General features: G+C 49.2%; 7 protein-coding genes across 7 annotated transcripts; 3 read left to right on the plus strand and 4 right to left on the minus strand.

Annotated features, from left to right (window-relative positions):
* Positions 1 to 1,396: 1,396 nt before the first annotated feature.
* Positions 1,397 to 2,986, plus strand: N7506_004117 (M81 family metallopeptidase; the record flags this gene model as incomplete). The annotated part of the gene is made up of 1 exon (XM_056953412.1): positions 1,397 to 2,986. One exon carries the CDS (start codon positions 1,397 to 1,399, stop codon positions 2,984 to 2,986), a length of 1,590 nt encoding a protein of 529 aa, XP_056812301.1.
* Positions 2,987 to 4,692: 1,706 nt separating this feature from the next.
* On the plus strand, positions 4,693 to 6,111 carry N7506_004118 (NAD(P)/FAD-dependent oxidoreductase; the record flags this gene model as incomplete). Its single annotated transcript, XM_056953413.1, has 3 exons — positions 4,693 to 5,500; positions 5,547 to 5,790; positions 5,847 to 6,111. The coding sequence occupies 3 exons, from the start codon at positions 4,693 to 4,695 to the stop codon at positions 6,109 to 6,111; spliced, it is 1,317 nt and encodes a 438-aa protein (XP_056812302.1).
* Positions 6,112 to 6,317: 206 nt separating this feature from the next.
* N7506_004119 (uncharacterized protein) lies at positions 6,318 to 7,641 on the minus strand (the record flags this gene model as incomplete). Its single annotated transcript, XM_056953414.1, has 3 exons — positions 6,318 to 6,727; positions 6,799 to 7,454; positions 7,514 to 7,641. The coding sequence occupies 3 exons, from the start codon at positions 7,639 to 7,641 to the stop codon at positions 6,318 to 6,320; spliced, it is 1,194 nt and encodes a 397-aa protein (XP_056812303.1).
* A 756-nt stretch (positions 7,642 to 8,397) lies between these two features.
* Positions 8,398 to 11,319, minus strand: N7506_004120 (OPT family oligopeptide transporter; the record flags this gene model as incomplete). The annotated part of the gene is made up of 12 exons (XM_056953415.1): positions 8,398 to 9,018; positions 9,075 to 9,184; positions 9,245 to 9,441; positions 9,669 to 9,700; positions 9,755 to 9,855; positions 9,903 to 10,020; positions 10,073 to 10,321; positions 10,385 to 10,509; positions 10,572 to 10,608; positions 10,661 to 10,734; positions 10,783 to 10,988; positions 11,045 to 11,319. 12 exons carry the CDS (start codon positions 11,317 to 11,319, stop codon positions 8,398 to 8,400), a joined length of 2,145 nt encoding a protein of 714 aa, XP_056812304.1.
* Positions 11,320 to 12,480: 1,161 nt separating this feature from the next.
* On the plus strand, positions 12,481 to 14,255 carry N7506_004121 (M20 family metallopeptidase; the record flags this gene model as incomplete). The annotated part of the gene is made up of 3 exons (XM_056953416.1): positions 12,481 to 12,785; positions 12,837 to 14,044; positions 14,101 to 14,255. Coding segments are annotated over 3 exons (1,668 nt in total), but the record flags the coding sequence as incomplete, so codon positions are not given.
* Positions 14,256 to 16,571: 2,316 nt separating this feature from the next.
* Positions 16,572 to 17,477, minus strand: N7506_004122 (DUF3716 domain-containing protein; the record flags this gene model as incomplete). Its single annotated transcript, XM_056953417.1, has 2 exons — positions 16,572 to 17,278; positions 17,345 to 17,477. The coding sequence occupies 2 exons, from the start codon at positions 17,475 to 17,477 to the stop codon at positions 16,572 to 16,574; spliced, it is 840 nt and encodes a 279-aa protein (XP_056812306.1).
* Positions 17,478 to 18,499: 1,022 nt separating this feature from the next.
* Positions 18,500 to 20,125, minus strand: mfsA (glucose-inactivated glycerol proton symporter STL1; the record flags this gene model as incomplete). Its single annotated transcript, XM_056953418.1, has 1 exon — positions 18,500 to 20,125. The coding sequence occupies one exon, from the start codon at positions 20,123 to 20,125 to the stop codon at positions 18,500 to 18,502; it is 1,626 nt and encodes a 541-aa protein (XP_056812307.1).
* Between the last annotated feature and the right edge of the window lie 1,045 nt (positions 20,126 to 21,170).

Raw genomic sequence — 21,170 nt, forward strand, 5'->3', positions numbered from 1 at the left:
GAGTGGGGAGAAGTAGCGCAAGTGGGGGCATGGGGGAATTTAACGGCACCACGTCACTTCCATTTCGCACTCCCGGACACGCTCTTGAGATCTTTGAAGTATTCCAATCCATTCATAATTTCCTCAAATTACAGACATGTTGTTTGGATAGCTGCGTGAGATAGGGCGGTCTGCGGCAGAATCTCATTTCCTCCCCTTTACTTCCCGAGGTCTTCATCTGGATATGCTCTCTTACTCTCTCGTTCTTCAATCCGTCTCTTGGAACCCCACCTCTCATTGACACGAGCCATTTGTTGTATCTTAACATGGACTCTCAGAAAACTGATACTTCTTAGGTTTGGGACCTCACGACACAGGCGGCGTGGGCGTGGGGTGCAGGCGCCGGTACCGATAAACAGATGCGAAGATACGAAGATGTCCACACAGCAAAGAGAACATGCTCGTTGTCGTCATGATTACTCGTGAGCCGTACAAAAGGTGAAGCGCAAAGAAAGGCGCCAATTACCTTGCTGGGACTTTCCGAAGCCCTCCATCAGCGCCCATCTCACAATCCACAATTCCAATCGACGTGAACTATCGGGTTTTCGATTCCAATGGGGTCCGACCCTGGTCTCGGCCTTTGTTTACGGCTATCCAGACAACCAAACGACCTTTTCGAACCGAATTGTCGACCTTTCCAAATACCATACCCTCCCTCATTACACCCACATTGCGAGGAAGGCCACAGAATGACGTTCCCTCAGACGAAAATGTCCTTGACGGCAACATGACGGGCGTTGATTCAGCAGTACTCTTACGCCACCTCGGTGTTGAAACAGCAGTGTGGAGACATTGCTGGTGGAGTGGCACAGAAGCTTGCGTTTCTCCGCCAAGAAAGGCTGTTGGGTCTCGTCATATTCAAGACACCAATATGGAGTACTAGGCATCGTGATGCATTTCGTACAATTTGATCAGCAGTAACTGTCACGATGATGTTCGCTGGAGTTCTTTCGTGGAAAGATCCAGCGAGAGTGAACAGAGAGCAGCGATCGTGGATCGGTTTACTTGAGCGTGTGTCCCTCCCAAAAGTGAATTGACCATGCAAATTCAGAACGTCGACAGCAAGACTAGACATAGTTGGGCTTGTCACATCATTCAGGCATGGCTCCAAACTTTAGATACTGTCTGTCCAATGACCTTCAGCAAGGAGTCTTGGACAGTACCTGCCAATGTCTTAAAGTAGCGAATTTGAGACTTGAATTTTCGTCTATCACAGAAACCTTTGGCAGAAGAAATCGGTAGAGCTTTGCTTCGGGGGGTTCGGAGTAGTTGTTTCTGCCAAAAGCGGGGAAAGTAAACTGACTGTGGTGATTCCCCCAAGCATCCTTATTGTTTTACTCTCTCAGTGTTCGGCGACATGACGATCAAACGGATACCCCCGCGTCCTGTCATCGCGATTGCTGGTCTTGCTTGTGAAACCTCGGGCTTCTCTCCAGCTCGCACAACCAGTCGCGACTTCCATCCGCGGCGTGGGCAAGAGATCATTCAGAAATACAAGTTTCTACACCAAGGCACTCCATTGGCAGATGCAGCGTCGTGGAAAGGCACACTCATAGGCCATGCGCTCCCAGGAGGAATTGTTTTGCGGGATGATTTCGAAGACCTGGCCAACGAGATAATAGCCCGGTTGGAGGAGATAGTTACTTCTACGCCCCTCGACGGACTATGGTTTGACATTCATGGAGCGATGTGTGTGGAGGGGCTGGATGATTCTGAAGCAGAGCTACTTCGCCGAATTCGAATGGTCGTTGGCCCAGATGTTTTGGTTTCATCGTCGATGGACCTCCATGGAAATGTCTCCAGAAATCTGGCTCATGGGACTGACTTGATAACCTGCTACCGCATGGCGCCACACGAAGATGCCATGGAAACAAAAGAGCGGGCTTGTCAAAACCTAGTCGATGTTTTGACGGCTCCTTCACGCACAGGAAGACCGACCAGACCTTTGAAGGCATGGGTGCCAATTCCCATTTTGCTACCTGGAGAGCAGACTTCAACACGTATGGAACCAGCGAAGAGTTTGTACGCCAATGTTCCAGCTGTTACTGCTCTTCGGGAGGTTCTTGATGCGGCAATTTGGGTGGGATACGCATGGGCAGACGAGCCTCGTAACCATGCGGTGGTGATGGTCACTGGGTGGAACGAGACTACAATCACTGAACAGGCAAAAAGACTTGCTTTGAAGTTTTGGGAATCCCGCGAGGATTTCCATTTCGTGGCGCCAACCGGTTCCCTAAGTGAATGTCTTGATTCAGCGATCTCATCCACCAAGAGACCATTCTTCATCTCTGATTCGGGAGATAACCCCACCGCAGGGGGCTCTGGAGATGTTACGTCCAGCTTAATTGAGCTGTTAGAGTGGACAGAATTACAGCATGAAACAGGCCCATCGGTGATATATGCCAGCATTCCAGGACCTGATGCCATCAGTACCATAGTCCAAGCTGGTGTCGGGGCTATGGTGACGATTACCGCCGGTGCGCAAGTGGACAACATGCACTCCGGACCAGTGACAATGACTGGCCTTGTATTCTCAATCAAACACGGGGATATCAACGCGGAGGTTGAAGCAGCTTTACAGATTGGAAGGCTTTTTGTCATCCTGACAAAGCTACGAAAGCCATACCACCACGAGAGCGATTTCACTGATCTCCAACTACGTCCACGGGAAAGTGACATAGTGATTGTGAAAATCGGATACCTCGAGCCAGAACTCTTTGACATGGCTGCTGACTGGATGCTCGCATTAACACCCGGAGGAGTAGACCAAGATCTACCACGCCTAGGCCACCATCGGATTCACCGTCCGATGTGGCCCTTCGACAAATCGTTCCCTTCGTCACCAGAGCTTCTACCAGAGATTATTCCGTCCTCCGATGAGCCACTAAAAGTTTCAATGAGTAATGTATGGGCTGCACACTGTTTGTCAAATGTCATGGATGTTTAAAATTCTTTGGGTGTTGCGGGACCTGATGACATGCAGCCTGTGAAGGTACACCGCTGCCGCTTCAACAGCAAACACTATGCTAGTAATTGATATTCAGATGAATGGGCTGACTAGAATTTGAACGAGGTTGGAGAAATGGCGGGGAGACGAAACCCGAAACCTTTTATGTTCTTATGTTCAATGGTCAATTACCAAAAGCTGGAGTGAAGGGCAAGGACATGGACAAGGTCCCGATGAAAAGTCTCTATTCGGTAAGCAATGAAGGCCATGGAGGTTGAACAACGGTTTTGGCATGCTCATAGACGTTTATCTAGCAAGAATCGAACCAAGTTTAGGCGACTTCTGGATCGATGAGTGATAGAACTGAAGGTCCAGGGATGGAAATGGATAGCAGCTTGGGATATTTGCGCATGCAAAAGACGCGTGCTAGTCTTATTTGGGCCTAGTGCATATTTGGGTTGGCGTCGCCTTTCCTCCCTGGTGCTTCGCCTTCGCACTCTTACGGTTTCCAATGATGCTTGGCAATCAAATTGGCCCCCATAGGTTGTTCAGCGCTGCCTGAGTTCATGCGTCTACATTGCACATCAATGGTATGAATGGTCTTCCTAAATGGGCACCAAAAGCCTCTCTCAATTTCCCTCGCGACGAGACGCGCCACAATGACCAAGAGACCCGAGTACGTACCACTGGGAGAGTACAAGCAAACCAGCCCGGATCGGATGATCCTATCGCTTCACCGACGTGATTGATAACCATTTATAACCATCAACATATTGCAACGACTTGGGTCTTGGAGAGTCTCATCTCTAGGCTCCCCCGGCATAGCTGTCGAACGCGATCTGTCGCCGAGCTGAGCTGTGTCCATGCGGTATGGATGCACGATTGCCGTCGATGAAGTTTCCAGTCCTCACTCATGACCATCCCTTTTCTGGCCAGCCCAGCCAGGGTGATTTGCTCGATGTGGCCTCCATAATGTGGAGGAATTCATGACCTATTCGTAGCCGGATTTAACACATTCATATTGGCGCACATCGCTGGTCCATATGACACCTGCAGTATTCTCCCATTTGAATACTTGCTTATCAGGCGTGGTAATTCTCAAGCTTGATCATCGGGGATTGGTGTTATCAGCGAGTGTGTTCCGCCGGTTAAAGATGCTGGTTTCCGCTGGGCTCTGGACGGGCCGTGGACGGACCGGTGATTAGCAACATGCGCATGTCGGATTTGCCAACCGCGAGCCCCTGCACAATATGTTGAATTGCTGCGAATCCGGCCACAATGAGCATTCTGTCATCATTTCAAGGCTTTGATCCCAGTCGTTTTCCGCAGTTTGAATTGCCAGGAACACCCTTCCGTGTGTCGTGAGCCCATGATTCTCGGAAATCCCTTACCTGCTGAAAACTCCAACTCTGTCCTTGTTTACATTCAATTCAACAGAAATTCAGAACTTCAGAAATAAAAAGAAAGAGAAACAAGCCGAGAGGGAGTCAGTGTGATGCTACCAAAGCAGAGATGTGTGCCCGGATCCATGTGATCGGCTCGATCGGAACCCCGCCCGAGACGGACCGTCTCTCGGGGCTTCCGTCCATCGCGACTCATAGATAACTGGGGTTCTGGCCTTCCAGTTTTTCTCTGTTCCCAAGAATATTTTACTCAATTCGATCACGGTACAGGCTTGAATTTGCACTCTTGAAATTGGTTTCAGCATGGCCTCCACTTCCCCCTCATACCTCATCGTCGGGGCGGGTGTGTTTGGTGTTTCGACAGCATACCACCTTATTCGGAAGTACCCCAATGCATCAATTAGTCTGATTGATCGAGATGCGTACGATGCCGAGTCGCGAGTAGCTGCGTCTTGGGATTGGAACAAGGTCGTTCGTGCGGACTACGATGACAAGGTCTATTGTAGACTGGCTCTCGAGGCGCAAGAGATCTTCAAGTCCGACCCTCTCTGGCAGCCCCACTTCCACCAAACTGGTGTTTACTGGACATGCCGCAGCGATTATGCACAGAACGTGATCACCAATCACAAAGAGCTCGGCCGCCACGATGATATCATTGCTCTCCCTGTTGCAGAGGCTCGCAAGCTATATGGCGGAGTCTTCGACAACGCCGACTACACCGGTGTCAAGGAAGTCCTTGTCAACAGAGCCAGTGGCTGGGCCGCTGCTGGAGATTCTCTTCGGGCGGTGACCCAAAGATGTGTGGAATTGGGTGTTAAGTATGTCACTGCGCCTGTCACTAGCCTTGAGTTTGATGGGAAGGGCTCTTGCACAGGCGTGTCGACACAGTCAGGCGAGAAACTCTCCGCCACACATGTCATTGTTGCAGCCGGTGCTTTCACGCCTACCCTTCTGGAGTGGAGCGCTGCTAAGAGTGGCAACGCTGGTCTACGAGCTGGAGAGCGCATTCTTGCAGCTGGTATTACGACTGGCATGGCACAGCTCAATGATGAACAATACGCTAAATACAAAGATATGCCGGTTGGCTTCCAGGGTTACACACCAGAGGAAGGTAAGTACTTCCGTTCATTGACATGGGCGGTCCTAACTCGGTACAGGCAAACCCTTCATTGGTAGCATCCCACCCAACAAGGATCGCGAAATGAAGTGGTGGGGTTCCAAGATTTTCACAAACACAAGGGAAATCCTCCCAGGACGTCACATATCTTCACCTCCGCCTACGCACGACTATAACCAGTGGAAGGTTCCAGGACCTCTCAAGCAAGATATTATCGAGTCCCGAAACCTATGGTATGGGCCTGAGAGTGCATCTTGGAACATGACAAAGCACCGAATCTGCTGGTGAGTACCCTTTCGCTGTATAAATGTCGTCGCCCCAAACTAACAACACCGACCAGGGACGCTTTCACCACTACCTCCGACTTCATTATTTCTCCTCATTCTGCCTCAAAGGGATTATACATCGCTTCTTGCGGCTCCTTCCACGGCTACAAGTTCTTCCCTGTTCTCGGAAAATACATCACCGAGATGATTGAGGGAGAATTGGCACCCGAACTAGTACAGAAATGGGCATGGGACCGACAACGGCCGGATTCCTCTGAAAACGTGGAATATCCCAATGCCGAGATGAAGCACCTATTGCAGCCTGCGGCCAAGCTATAGTGCTTCAGTTTGACTCTCAACTTTTGTTTCGAAATGAATAATTCGGTTTAACCAGCATGAGGAAGATGGCCTTTTCAGGGATTTGAGATCTGGACAGAACGAAGGAATTATTAGAGATGCCACGAAGCCCGTGGCTTCCAAGGTTGTTCTCCGTTTCGATGATAACCTTGGAAGGGATGTACACACTTAAGCGCATTTGATGAATATCATGAATGATTTACCTGACACTTTCTAAGTAATGCCATCTCAATAGTCAAGCCAGGGCCAAATGAAGTAGCAACAATATGCTGTCGGTTGCTTTGTGAGCGAATCTGATCCAAGACAATCAAGACGGATGCACTGGATGAATTTCCCCTTGTACGATATATTTCTCGTGTTGTTTGAAGTTGTTCCTCCGACAGCTGAAGCACTTCGCTTGCGCCATCTATAATTGCTTTTCCCCCGGGATGCAAGGCCCAGTCAAAGTCGCCGATTTCCAATGACCTAGGCACTTCCTTGCTTGGTTGCCCCTGCGGCTGTAATCGTTCCTCGTATGATAAGAGGAGTTTATTAAACATTGGTCCAATCGCGAGAGTGGTGTACTCAGGAATATCTCGGTCAAGTGTAGCACGATAACCTTTATGTATCAACGTTGATGCAACTGATTAGCTTTGCCTTTTCGCACTCAGCAAATGAAGATCAACTAACCATTTACGTCAGCATAGAATGACATGCGATCCACGGTATCCGGAATCACGTCACATCCCCATTCCAGAAGCTCAAGCTGTGGGATCGATTGCTGATCCTGGGCCACGGCATACTCATTGCAGAGCACAAACGCTGCCGCAGCATCTGAGAACAAAGCACCTGCAATGTTTGCTTTTTCGGAATTCCCATTTTGCTCCGCCAAGGAAAGATAATATCGCAGATTTGGTGTGCATAGTTCACAGGCAAAAGCCAAAATGCGGGCTGGTTTCCTTCGCACACTAGCTCCACCTGCGAGCTGTGCTGCTGCTCGCAATAAAGATAGACCACCAGCACACCCGACCCCATGCAGTAATGTTCGATCGACGCTTAGTGGGAGATCCAGCTCACGAGCCACAGGAAGATCGTATCCTGGATTACCTTGATTGGTGCATGTGACTCCAATCGTATGGGTGATCTGCTCGGGTGCAATGTTTGCTTCTCCCAGAGCTTTCTTGCATGCTTGCACGGCTAGGTCGACACCAGCTTCACGGAAGAAGTTGTCAATATCAGCGATTGAAGGTTCTTTTGAGTCCGTTGCAAATCCCGTGTCATATTGTCGGATTGCGGATCTGGTCTCGATGCCGCTTGACCGGTTGAGCTGAAGTAGCTTCTTTATTCTGTATCCTGAATAAGAAGACAGTCTTCGCCGCAGAGTGTAAAGTCTTCAACAGCTCACCCTGACTTGGTCACATCATAATATCGCGCCGCGAAATTTTCGAGGTCGTGAGGCGCTAGCAGATAGGGAGGATACTGTGATCCGAGTCCTGTGATGTAGAGCCCTGGCGCTGGGAAGCCAACCGCCATGTCGGTTATGAGGAATAAGTCTTTGGAAAACAAAAGGAGAGCAGGGAATGGCGGACGCCTTGCGGCTGAAGGAGAATTGCTCGCTAGCTAGCTCCTTGGCATTTTGTTGTGCTTGACCCGGCTGCCGACCGTCCTATACACGCTCTAGACCATCAGGCCGAGGTTGAAAAATCTCAAGAACGACATAACCACAACGTGCTAAGTGTCTCCTTGATTGGTATCAGCAATGACGAAGACGAAATGGAGCCAGGGAGAGGGAGGAAGTCAGGGAACCCCCGCAAGTAGACCCATCGCCTCACTACCACTTGTGCACCCCCGACTTGATCCAGGAAGTTGTCACTTCAGGGCTCCACTTCGGGAGTTTCCGACACTCAACTCCGAATTAAGACTTACAAGCCTCAGTGCTGCACTCATGCGCGGCCAAAAAAACGAGGGTAGTTGCTTATAAACATGAGTAGCTAAGTATTGGCTTAGTCTCGTATTGCGATCAGTGAAGGAAGAGAGCTATTATCAATTTCGAGACCTTTTTCAACTGTCTTTTCAACTGTCCTTCCAAGGTTTCAAGTAATTGTCGAGTCATCATGATTGGTCGAGAAACAGAAGTCTTGGCTAAGCCGTGAACAGAGAATTGGGGATGGAGGATGAGTGCTTGATCATGAAGCAGTTATCTTTATGTCAACCCTCAAATTCTTTGCGAATCAAATTTTCTGCTAACCCCGCTTGGGCACTATGGCGCAAATGGCGATATTCCCAAGACTAAAGAGCAAAGCACCTTTCAATACTATCGGCGTTGTTCCCCCACCAATGCGCCATCTTCGTGCCCGTGGTCCCCAAAAAGATGAAAATGAACAGCAAATTAGCATTGAACCCCGTGTCCAGCGCCGCTCCACTGATGTAGGCCCACTTATTCCAAAACACCCTTCTATACCGGTACAGGTAGAAATTGGTGAAAGTCCCAACAAGGAAGGTGGTGAAAGGCCCGGTACTGAGGTTTCCATAGAAGACTGCAGCCGACGCGAAGAAAATTGTGGTATTCCAAAGGTCGAAACGCGCGCGGGGGAATTTTTTGTGTAGCAGCCACATCACGCAGGGCGCAAGTGCGCCGGCAAGGAAGCCCCAAAGAATGGGCTTGAAGAAAGCCGATGCAAAGAGCCTCTTCGGTCCCACGAGGGCGAATTGGATTCCCGCTGTGTTGTAAGACTTGAACTCTTGACCCGTCCACTGCCCCAATGGGTCTTTTACTTTACCGCTGACATAGTCAAATTTGCTGGCGATCACCCACCGCATGACGCCGTAGTTAATGGGTAGGGCGAATATGTTGGCCAAAATTTGGATTCCGATGACCTGGCGGGGAGGCAGATGAAGGTAGTGTCCGATCTAATACCGTTTAGTTTGTGGCATTGGGGTGAGGTGTCATGGAATGGCAATCTAACCTTTTGGTCTTCTAACACAATCCTTGCGTCGTACCATACATTGCCCGAGATAATACGGTAGGCAAGCTGGCCCAAGGGGTGTCGTGAAGACCCTTTTGCGTCGATCATGTCTAGCAAGATAAAATTGTCAGTCGAGATTGGGTGGTCACACGGGGTATGGAAACTCTAACATCCATATATAAGCTCGTTGAAAAATCCAACCTTGACCGAGAAGCCTGACAAAGCGTAAACAAAGCTCATCGGCAGCATTGCTGCGGCACCAAAACCCAATGCGACAAAGTATGTCCAGATTGGCATATAGACCGTTTTCGAGACGACTATTCCAAGTAGCATTACAAAAGGTATAACAGTAAGTGCAGTCCACTCCCTGTCATTTATGTTAGTTGAAAACTCCCAACGAAACGTGAGATAGGTAAATTCACCATTTTGTCAGCCCTGGATATTGGTGGACAAGTTGACTAACCAAGGTCAATGACAATGTTTCCATACTAACAAACCGAGTATTCATACCTGAGTTTATCTTGATGAAAAGCTTTTGACTGTTTTCTCGCTTTCCATAGTTTGTGGATCTTGGAGCCGAAAAATAGTGCGCACCAAATGTAGGAGGACATATACGAAGCCACCCACTGCAGAACAGTTAGCGAAAATAATCAGTAGGGAAGAATCAGGGTGGAGTCTACCATGAAGATCTGCCATGTATATTGAGCTCCCGAATATGCAAGGCCCACTTCGTCATACTTGGTCCCGTTAACATGTTGCACACCACTAGCATCCACATAAACTTGAAGATATTAGCAAATGTCTCACGAATGGGCAGGGGAGACTTACTCAGGTCATTCAGTGGATAGACTGATCCATTCTTCTGGAAAACTTGATTAGACATAATGTCGTAAGTGGGCGACCCCCAAAGCTTCCCGAAATAAGCGATGGGAATTAGGACCCAACACTGCAAAGGGTTAATAGTTTGATCAACCAGAAAAGAACATGAGTGCACTCACTGTCATGACGAAAGATGAAAATATGATCACCTGCACACTGTAAGGGTACGTGATCACGGTGGAAGTGATATTTGACCAATCGAGCGTTATATTCAGCAGACCCATGCCACCACGGCCAGCTCCTATAAAGTTGACTGTATGGTTCTGGCTAGCGAACCAACACAGAGGAGCTAGAGACGCCACAAACGGGAACAGATATTCTGGCAAGAACTGCCAGGCAAATGTACCAAAGACTAAGATCCAGAATATCTAATGAAAAGGCTCAGTTGGCTTCATTCAGATATATTATCTGTGAGCAGTCGAATGACATACCTTCATCTGGTCACGGGCTCTAGTAGATTCCGATTTGTTCCTGCTGTCCATACTTCGGTAGAGCGTGACTTGTTGCAATGACAGCGGGAAGATAAATTCAGGATCATCGATAAGGAGTGGCCGAACTAGAGCAATTGACTCGGTTAGATTATTTCTTTCAGACAAGAGAGGGTCTGGAAGGGCGTACCCATGGCAGCGAATGCAAACCCGAGCAAGGAGCAACCCTGAATTCGGAGTTAGTATGGAATTCGAGTCACTGTCAATTTGGAAACCTACCCATCCAAAGAAGAGCGCCACCGCCGGGTTCATAGTAATGCCATAGTATAAAGCAGCGTTTGTAGGAAGGAAGGCTTTGCAGGTCAGTTCCATTCGTAGATATATCTAATCGGGATCCTTACTAGCCCACTGGCCTTGGCTTCCAGAATTAGCAGCTAGACCGACAATTGCATGTTCTTTGGTTGACCATGGACCTGGATTCAGCGAAAATGAAAATCTTCCCAATGGCAACCTGTAGTCGGGTAAGGTCCGCGCAAGAAATCGACCGAGAGGATCCGATGCCAAAATGACAAAGAACACCGGGAAAGGCGCGTAGGTCGTACGAAAGCTAATAACACATGAGCAATCATGCTACATTAACGATGTGCGACCAAGAGGGCCTACTAGGACAATTGTGAGATAACGCTGCCAATTGCGCAGAATACTGCTGACAGGAGGACGGAGCGGAAGGTTATCACTGGCAGCGACGGATCGTCCTCAAAGCTAACAACATTTCTCACTAACTCGGGAATATTCTTGAACTCGGGGGACTCGGGGTCATATTGGGACTCATCAGAAAGGTCACTTTCTTTTGTCTCGATAACACCCAGGTCCTTCGCATCCGGTGTGTGCACTTTCTCTGTAGAAAGTTCTTCGAATGGCGGTTGATGGTTAGCCATTGCGATTGAATAACACCCGTGGCATAAATACAACTAGAAGTTTACTTGACTACTTATAAAATTCTGCTTATCAGCCTTGATTTCCTTGCCAACCTAGCTTAAAAGCATGCAATCCTTGGCGAAAATGGTATGGACTCACACTTTCAGGGAATAAAAGTCTCCTTGCGAGATATCGCTACGAGCGTGCCGGCTACGAGCGTGCCGGCTACGAGCGTGCCGGCTACTCTCAGTCCATTTTCTTTGCTGGTAGTCTCAATCACCGGAGAAAGACCAAAACCCTCCGAGTTATCTACAATGATAGAAGTGGATCTCGTAAGACTGGGGTCTTGGTTGGGAACAAGCTCGAATCATCTGGCGATGATAGGGATGAAAGGTAATCTGGAAATGAAACTAGACTGCAAATGGGCTACCCTAGGCTTGATAGAGGTACACGCAGCTGTTCAAAGCCGCTTTGTCTACCGGTCTGTACCAATCCACTCGGCTGTTATTGCGATGCGGAGATATGGCGTATAAATCGATCAAAAGGTGCGCTGAGGGGACGAGCGTTAGGGCCGGTCGCACTACGGAGTATAGATTAGTTTCTCATCTCAAAATCATATCTCATCATCGGTCGCTCCCATTATTTGAGTGCTGAGAGGGGTATTTTGCCCTGTAAAATAAAGCCACCGAGGTGATCCGATCGATGAAGATTCAATGCCTTGTTTGAGGCGAAGAGGCTTCTTCAGCGATGTGAAACTATAAGAATCATAGAGTGTTACTTGAATTCAGGCTCTGAGATGCCGAAGACCCCGCGTGATGGCGCCATGGCCGTTAATAATGAGCTGCGACGTACTTCTTGTGCGGGACGCAGGGGGCTGATTGGGGGTATTTGCCCATTTTGTTTGAAGTTATAGATTTTGATCACTGGAATAATCTAATTCTTCTTTCATATCTCGCCATCGCCATTTTTGGGGGCTAGAACTATCCAGACGGCATTGCAAGTTGGACTGCCGAGATTTCGTCCTCTCCGACCTTCCCCTCACGCGGAATCTTTAAATATTCAAAGATCTTTTTATCACATTTATCACCGTGGCCCAGCAAGCATCTTACCTCTAGACACGGCACCCAAGGCTTGATGCTCATATAAACACCATGGCATTGTCCCAGCTGTTGCTCCTAGCCAACCTTGCCGGTGGCTCGGCTTTCGTGCTACCCTTCTTCGATCAAACTCCCATGACACTCGGTCATTCAAGTCCTGAGTTTACATGCGATTTACCACCTGCTCTGGATCCTGCCGGAGATGGTCTGCTGTCGGCGAAAAATTTATTCTCGTCAGATGAAGCGATCGAAAGACAAGTCAAGCGCCACCAGGCGATTGTGCGCGTGCCATCTGTTTCCTATGACGATCTGGGCGAGATTGGCGAGGATCCCCGGTGGAACACATTCTATGAGCTTCTTCCGACTATTGAAGCATCTTATCCCACTCTGTGAGTCGATATCCCACGCTGGAGGATCGTGTCAAAGTTGACTGGTGTAAGTCACAAGCGGGCACGGTTGGAGAAAATCAATACGTTTGGTCTACTCTACACCCTAGAAGGCTCTGATCCTTCTCTCAAGCCAACTGTCCTGCTCGCTCATCAGGATGTCGTCCCTGTGGCCGACCCGACAACATGGACATATCCTCCATTTGATGCACACTTTGACGGTGAGTATATCTGGGGCCGAGGTGCGTCCGACGACAAAAACAGTCTCACCGGAATTTTATCCGCCGTTGAGGGTCTTCTTTCCCAGCCGGACTGGGCCCCGAGACGAACTTTGGTTCTTGCATTCGGATTTGACGAGGAGGTGGGCCTCAACCAAGGTGCTGCGCAGATCAGCAAAGTCGTTCATGAAAGATACGGCGACGACAGTGTTGCCATAATCCTTGATGAGGGAGGTTTCGGTTCACAACCTCTCGACGGGGATACCGTTTATGTGCATCCCGCAATCACCGAAAAGGGTCACATCAATCTCTTCTTCGAGCTTCACGCCAAAGGTGGTCACAGCTCTGTTCCTCTGCCACATACGAGTATCGGTATTATCTCCGAACTCGTTGTCGCTCTCGAGTCCAACCCATATGGACCGGTGATCACCGAAAACAGCCCCATTCATAAACGCCTGTTGTGCCAAGCACGTTATTCGCCAAATACCCAGCCTGAAATCGAAGCACTCCTGAAAGTCAATGACTTTGAGCGGCTCGCAGTTGAATTTGCAAAGACTTCTCCGTTGAACCGCTTTGTCGTGCAAACCTCGCAGGCTGTTGATTTGATCAACGGTGGGGTGAAAATCAACGCCATGCCCGAGGCCGTTACTCTAGCTGTCAATTATCGCGTTGCCCATCATCAACGGCCCGTAGAAGTGCAACAGCAGGCTATCAAAGTAATCGCAGGTGTCGTCGAGAAGTATGGCCTTCAGGTCAATGCTTTCGATGGTGACAAAGAGTATCACGATCATATCGCAGGGCTTTATCCTGATCATTCCAGCTATGGCAATAATTTTTATCCCCAGGATCAATTCGACGTCGAGTACAACGGTACTCTTGTTGTGCGCGCTACAAAAGCAGATGCAGCACCCGTGTCTCCCGCTAGTGGACCAGTGTGGGATGTCTTCTCGGGAACAATCCGACACACCTTTGGGTCAGATGGCAAAAATGTCGTACCGGTCGGGGATATCATGACTGGCAATACCGATACCAGGCACTATTTGAGTAAGTTGCTCCTTGGTCGACACCCTGTTACCTACCTGAGCTAATGGACCTGTTAGACCTGACTCGCAATGTTTATCGTTGGACACCGGCTGTCGGCCGTGGACTTGACAACATTCACACAGTTGATGAACGCGTGAGCATTTTTGACCACCTGAATGTGGTCAAATTCTACTACGATTTCATCCGCAACTTCGATGTGGCGGATCTGTAAGGGGTTCCATGATATACTAATGGCTACGAAAGAGGAAAGAAGAACTAATGGAAGACTCTTTGTCCCGGCACGCAATGACCAGGGTAATATGCTGGATTTCGTTGCAACCTTTGGAAGGCCACACTACACGGATCTCGTCCTAGCGCTGGTGCAGAAGTCGAGTCTACCAGTAATTTATTTCTTGACGGCATCAACAAATACTATGAGCTTTTGTTATACGAGTACACAGATACAAGTCTTCGATCGAAGTAGATCTGAGAACCATATAACCTGATAATATTGCCTGATAAACCGACCAACCTGAAATTATGGACACTGTTGCTTATTCGACTCAACAATCTTGATGATCCTTTATCATTGCACCCATTTCACTCATAATAATTGTTTTATTGAAAAGAGGAGATTATTATCTAGTCCATGACATCGAAAACTCCCGTAGCAGAGAGTCCAATCTGTGAGCCGCGTGTGCCGCACCGACGCATTTGCCGCAGACTGCACATGCCGCGCAGGCCGCGTCGACATCGCCAATCCCTAAATCTCTGTTCACGGCTTAGCCAAGACTGCCTTTTCTCGATCAATGATGATGACTCGATAATTACTTGGAAAAGTGGAAGGACAGTCAAAAGGACAGTCAAAAGGACGGCCAAAAAGACAGTTGAAAAGACAGTTGAAAGAGGTCTCGAAATTGATGATAGCTCTCTTCCTTTACCAATCGCAATATGAGATTAAGCCAATATATAACTACTCATATTCAGAGGCAACTATCCTCGTCTTTTTGGCCGCCCGTGAGTGCGGCACTGAGGCTCGTCACACATATTTCCCCAGGGACGGCCAAGCAACAAGCTCACTTCAACGTCGAAGTGCCAGGGCAGATGCTCAATTAACTACACCGCGTCGGCTTCTCATTCTCTTATATCGAAAATATCGAGCACTATCAATAGGGTTGCAAATGGAAAAAATCAATACCCGTCAGTGGTTATATGCGCTTTGAAAATCATAAGTCTCCAAGAAGTTGAATGGCGGCAGACTTGTGTGAATGGTCTTGGAATGAGAAGATTACGGGTTTCCGTCAAGTCTTTTGTCTTCCAAATCTGTTGTTTACTCGTTAATCAGTCTTACTGCTGAAACGAGAGATCCTCTCTCTATCTGTCTCTGTCTCTGTCTCCTTCTCCCTTCTTCTCATCTTCTCATCTTCTCTCCCTCTCCCTCTCCCTCTGAATTTGGTGTGCCTAATGTGACATGGAAGAAAAAATCCTCAACCCTCTGGTTTCAGTGGGTTTGAAGGTTGGGTTGCCTATCAGTGAGATCCGTATACGTGCCTTCTCATAGCGGCCGACACTCACGTTTTCCAAGAGGTCCCCGCCAGTCTACGCAACCATACCGCCCTATCTCTGCATCCGAGCTACATACTCGACATCCTCTGCCGGATTGTTTTAAAGGGGAACTCAGATCCTCTCTCCAGCAGGAAGAAGCCTTTCTACTCTTCCTCACTGGCTACATTCCAGGGGCTCAATATGTCGAATGCCAAGCTGACGGCAATGCTTTCCCCTAGTTTGTTCAAGGCTTAGCACCTGAGAGCCTAGTCATATGTGCCACCTGTTGGCGGATGTCTGGCGAAGATACACATTGCTCGATTATGAGTGCTCTCAATACCCTCGTCACTATGATGCGATCTTTTAGAGCCCAAATGCGATGATTGACAATCCTGGACCTCGCCGCGCCATCAAGGATCGGCTTTAACCCCTTTTCACAACCGCAGCAGAGCGCAGTCAGACAGCCCTGATTCATGGGGCAAATTCCAATGAGGCTACCAGTGCTGCAATCCAAAGCATGGTAAACGAAGTGAGCCAGCTTCGCGCATTCTCCAGTGGACGGCAACGCCAGGGTATTTAGTGACCATTGTGCAGCCTTTTCGTCGGTTGTTTGTTTTGCAAAGCTTGTCGCAGATAAACTAGCGTTTGGAGAAGAATAATATTGACATGAAACTTCCAGGTAAAACCGCCCTTTCAACAGTGTAGAAAAGGAATTGCGTCCTTGAAGCCGTATGTTCGCCCGATCATTCAAAGTCACAATGATTCCGGTCGGTGATGGTTGACCCAGACTCAGCATATTGTTGACTTTCCCAAGAGCCTCGATCTACAGCTGGTCGTGCCAATTACCACCAGTCCATGGTCTATGACGCAGATTGTTTGAGCGATGGGCTAGAATGCAGGGTTGCCGTCTACGCATCATCACAAGAAGTTCAAAGTTTCATGACATCTTCCATTGGCAGAATTAACCTGCTTCATATGCTAGAAGAGCAATTGCATCGATCACTTAAAAGCATCCCAGGCGCTCAGCTTCCTCGAAGATCTGCTGTGCCAGAAATTGCTTCTGCAAGGCGAGTCTCGCAGCGTGTTCCTGATCCTGAGGCTCGATGCTGTCAATTGACTTCATCAAGGCAAGCATCTCGTTCAAAATCCCATTCTGTGGCGCCAGGCCTTGCTTCTTCTCACCTCGGTTGGCGAAGGTGCACTTCCACTGCAAATCCCAGGTGCAACTGGCGCACTCATTCATGCCAGGAACGCTAACGCACGCGTTGAACTTGCCATTCAGCGACACACAGCGCTCACAAGCGTTGTCGGAGTCGAGTCGTTTTCCCACAGCTTGGCCAATCAATGCATTGATCTGGTCCTTATGACGACCGATTTGGTGATCAAACTCTTCTCCGCTGAGTTTGGCTCGCTTGCGGTGTTCGGTGTCAGATTGGAGGATCGGCTCGCGTTGCAGTGGCATCCGGCTGAGACGGTTGAGCAAGGTGCCAGGCTGGTGGAGATCAGTAGCTCCAAGCTCCCATGAAGCCTCGGCAGCCCACTTTGCCCAGAAGCCAGGCTTCTCGTCTGCCTTGTTGAACTCGCCATAGGTGGGATCCGGGTAGATTGGAGTTTGAGTTCCCTTCTGGGCTTCGTCCTTGCGATTGGCCTTTGCATAATCCTCGATCACGACAGCATTGACCGTAACATTGACTTTCGGGCCCTTAGTCCCTGTGAATGCTAGTGTTAATGCCTGCACACGAGTGTCACGACAATGCTTCATCATGCACTACTTACCAGAAACACGTTTCTTTGAGAAGCTGGCAGATGCTTGTTCTTTGTTGCCATCAGGCTCAGTGGTTTGAAGCTTTGAGGGCTTCTCACCCTGGGTGGCTTTTCCCCAGAAGGGTAGATCTTGATGCGGAAACATGGTCAGTGAGGCTTTGCAGTACATGCTTTCACGACTCCTACTCTTTCGCGGCATGGTAGCGATTGAAGGTAAACGGGTGTTTCAACGCCGACGAAGGATCAAGAGCACAAGAGGCTAGTTCTGTGCAATTGACCTGGTTCAATCGATTGGCGTGGGAAAGAGAAAGAAAAGAAGAAAGGAAAAAGGAGACAGAACAATGAATTGATAAAGCACAGGCAGGACTCGAGACGTGAACGCCTCTTCACGTATCAACAATACGGAGCCGCAATTCTAAGGCCTCCATCACCTAGATTTCCAATCTATCTTTCAGGGTTATGCATCAGACGTGGCCCTCATCCTACTCCTCGACATTTATGTTTGATCTATATTGCACATGACGTGGACTTGACAAAGCATGGACTCGAGGTAAGACAAGCTAAACAGTTATTCCCCTGAGCTCAGTTCCGACCAGTTGGAAATGTAGCCTAATGAAACGTCTCAAGGCTTTGCAGGTAGATCCATGCAGGTCATTCGCGCATCGACGGCCTTTGAAGGCCCATTTTGAACTTATCTCAACACCTGGCAGGTGTCGATTCTCCCTTTATCATGAGTCTATCCATGGATCTGGGAGGAGCTTGCTCAAGCCTTTGCAATAACCATGAATTACCGCCTCAATGGGACATCTGGAACCCCAACCACCTGGGCAGTTCTGAGATCTTCCCGTAGTCTGATCAACCGCTCTGGAATCGACAGTGGGTAAGATTTAAGAGGTATGGAGTAGCCTTGGGGAAGAGAGGGAAATGCATTGCCAGCAAAGTAGAATCATATATTGAATGGTATCGGTAAGAGTATCTCTTCTTTGTCTGTATATATACACGCCAGAAGCATTGTCATCAATTCTATCACGTGAATCTTGACTCCTTCACAAGAAGGCAAACCAAAAAGATGATAAAAACTTCAAAACATAAATTAGGAAACATCCAGTGTCACATATTATCATCACCTTCAATCACAACTATAGAAAGTCCAACATGAGAAGACGATCATTTCTCACGGACTTCCTCGATCTCGTGACCACTGTCACTGCTGAGACCAAGCTCGTTCTTCTCAACGGTGCTGTGGTCGTTGGTGTCCAGGCCCAGGTCACGAGAGTACTCAGTGATCTGCTCAAAGGTGAGCTTGGGCAGGGCGTTGGCGACCCGCCATGGCATCTTGCCCTCGACGTGAGCCTTGGCGTAGATGATGTCGACTTCCTCAAGCTCACGGCCGGCAGTTTCAACGTAGAAGAAGAATCCGAAGATGAGACCGAGGAAGTTGAACAGCGCGAAGAAGAGGTAGACACCCCAAGGACTCTGTCCAGCGAAGAGAGGAGTGAACATGACAACGGCGAAGTTGCAAATCCAGTTTGTACAAGTCGAGGCCGCGGCACCAACGGTACGGGTGCGGAGAGGGTTGATCTCCGGGGGGTAAATCCAGGGCAAAGGCAACAGAGTAAATGCGAAGAAGACGATGAAGAGGAAAATTCCAACAGCAGCACCCTTGGCGTTGTTCTCGTTCTGATCGATCAAACAAGCGAATGTGATGACAAAGCTCAGACCCTGACCGAGGAAACCGATCAAGTACAGGTTGCGACGACCAACCTTCTCAATCATGAAGAAGGACGGGATGGTGGCGATAGCGTAAACGGTGGCGAACACTCCACCCATAATCAGAGACAGGTAGTTTGGCAGGTGCAAGTTCTCCTCGAAGAGGAGGGTTGAGTAGTAGATAGCCGCGTTACAGCCAGTGAATTGCTGGAAGAACTGACCGGAACAACCGATAAGCATGCGCTGGAACTCTTGGGTCTTGCCGCGAGTGAAGACGGTCTTCCAGCTTGACTGGGTGTTCTTTGAAGATTCAACATCGGTCTTCAGGAAGTTGAAGTCGTACAGGACTTGGTCAGAGTCGGGAGAAGCACCCTTGAGCTTTCCAAGGACTTCACAAGCCTCCTTATCCAATCCTCTCTTCACAAACCAAGATGGCGAATCGGGGAGAAGCAAGGCACCAATGGCGACGATCAGAGCAAAGAAGATCTGGAGCGCCACAGGGAATCGCCACTGGACACTGCCGGCGGCGTGGGAGAGACCGAAGACAGCCCAGTAAGCAATGAAAGTACCGCCAGCAATCATGGCGCCCTCGAAGCAGACCAAGAAGCCTCGGTTGTGGGCACCGGAGCACTCTGATTGCCAGACCGGGATAGTGGCTGTGTTCATACCATTTCCAATACCTGATACAACACGGCCGATGACGAACTGACCGACCTCCCAGCTACCGGTGAAGCAGACGGTTGTAAGGAGGGCGCCGACGATGAGGGTGCTGGCACCCATGGCGATGAGGCGAGTACGGCCCAGTCTGTCACCGAAGAACATGGAGAACATCGCGCCGAAGAAGCATCCAAGCTCGTAGCAGGAGGTGACAGCGCCGCGAATGACATCGATGTAGTGTTTTTCCGAAGCGGTAGGCTCTGCGGGCATGGCGAGAATGGGGAAAGAGCGCACGAACTCCTTTCCGTTGAGTAGACCAGCCATCATACCCTGGTTGTATCCGAAGAGCGAGAAACCCACGACGGCGGTAAAGGTGATAAACAACCGGAGCGGCCGACCACTCAGGCCGCATGTGGACGTCCACATATTGACGGTTCAGACAAAGTAAGATCCGTCAGGTTGTGGGGGGTATAACAAAGTTGGGGAAAGCGTAGTACAGAAAGGGAACAAGACCGTGGTCCGGGGGGAGGAACTGTCGCTCTTATAGCATGCACCTCCATGGGGGCTGTATTGAATACGGTAAGTGAATTATCCGATTCATGCTGCAACCATGGTCGGACTCCAAACGGGAAAGTCCAGCGAAGGCTCTGCGGTTCCCGATGCGGAGAGACGCGGAGAAAGCCTTCTCCTTGGCTCTTGGCGGGGGACGCTTGGCGCTTGGCGGGGGACTTGGCGGGGCCCACGGGTTGTCGCGCGGGCTACCAATTCGGACACATCAGGTCCAATTTTTCCAATTTTCCACTATTGATTGAGACAGGTTACAACGTATGACAGCCGCATTATCCCAAGTTTTTCTCTCACTCATCAAGATTTCATTCACATCTGTTTGACAGGGTATGTACATCGTGCATATGCTTGATCCTATCACGGCGTGCTAAGAGGCGCCAAGATATCTTCGCCCCAACATGACGTCGCAAGCTTTTAGCCCCAAAGTGACGTCGAAAAGTTTTCGCCAAGTGGCTCAATGGCGTTAGACAAAGTTTGCGCCGCTGCATATGTTCAAGGGTCGAACCAATGACACCTAAACCCATCGCGGCGCGGCACAGGGCACACGGACCGGTGCAATTTCGCTAAATTGCTTTTTTGTGTTAAGTCGGCTTTCCGACTCACGCGGGATGCTTAACTAGCAGGTGAACCGACTCGGTATCGCCATACCCTGCAGTGCGTAATTATGGAGGAATTACGCCAAAATCTTCCTATTTGTCCGAGTATATATTGAACAAACGGTTTCTGGGGAACTGTCATATTTGAAAGGTCCGGAGTCTCCAGGAAATTACTTCGGCCCTGTCCCTTACCAACCAGTAGTGTACATCCGGGATACATACTAGAATGAGTTCCTGGAGCTTAGATTCTCGACTCTTGGCTTCAGTCTTGTCCCCACGCCAAGAAGCAAAAAAATCTCAAATGCGCC

The sequence above is a fragment of the Penicillium brevicompactum genome (genome assembly GCF_028827555.1).
Source record: "Penicillium brevicompactum strain IBT 35665 chromosome Unknown utg000003l_segment0_segment0, whole genome shotgun sequence".
NCBI lineage: Eukaryota > Fungi > Ascomycota > Eurotiomycetes > Eurotiales > Aspergillaceae > Penicillium > Penicillium brevicompactum.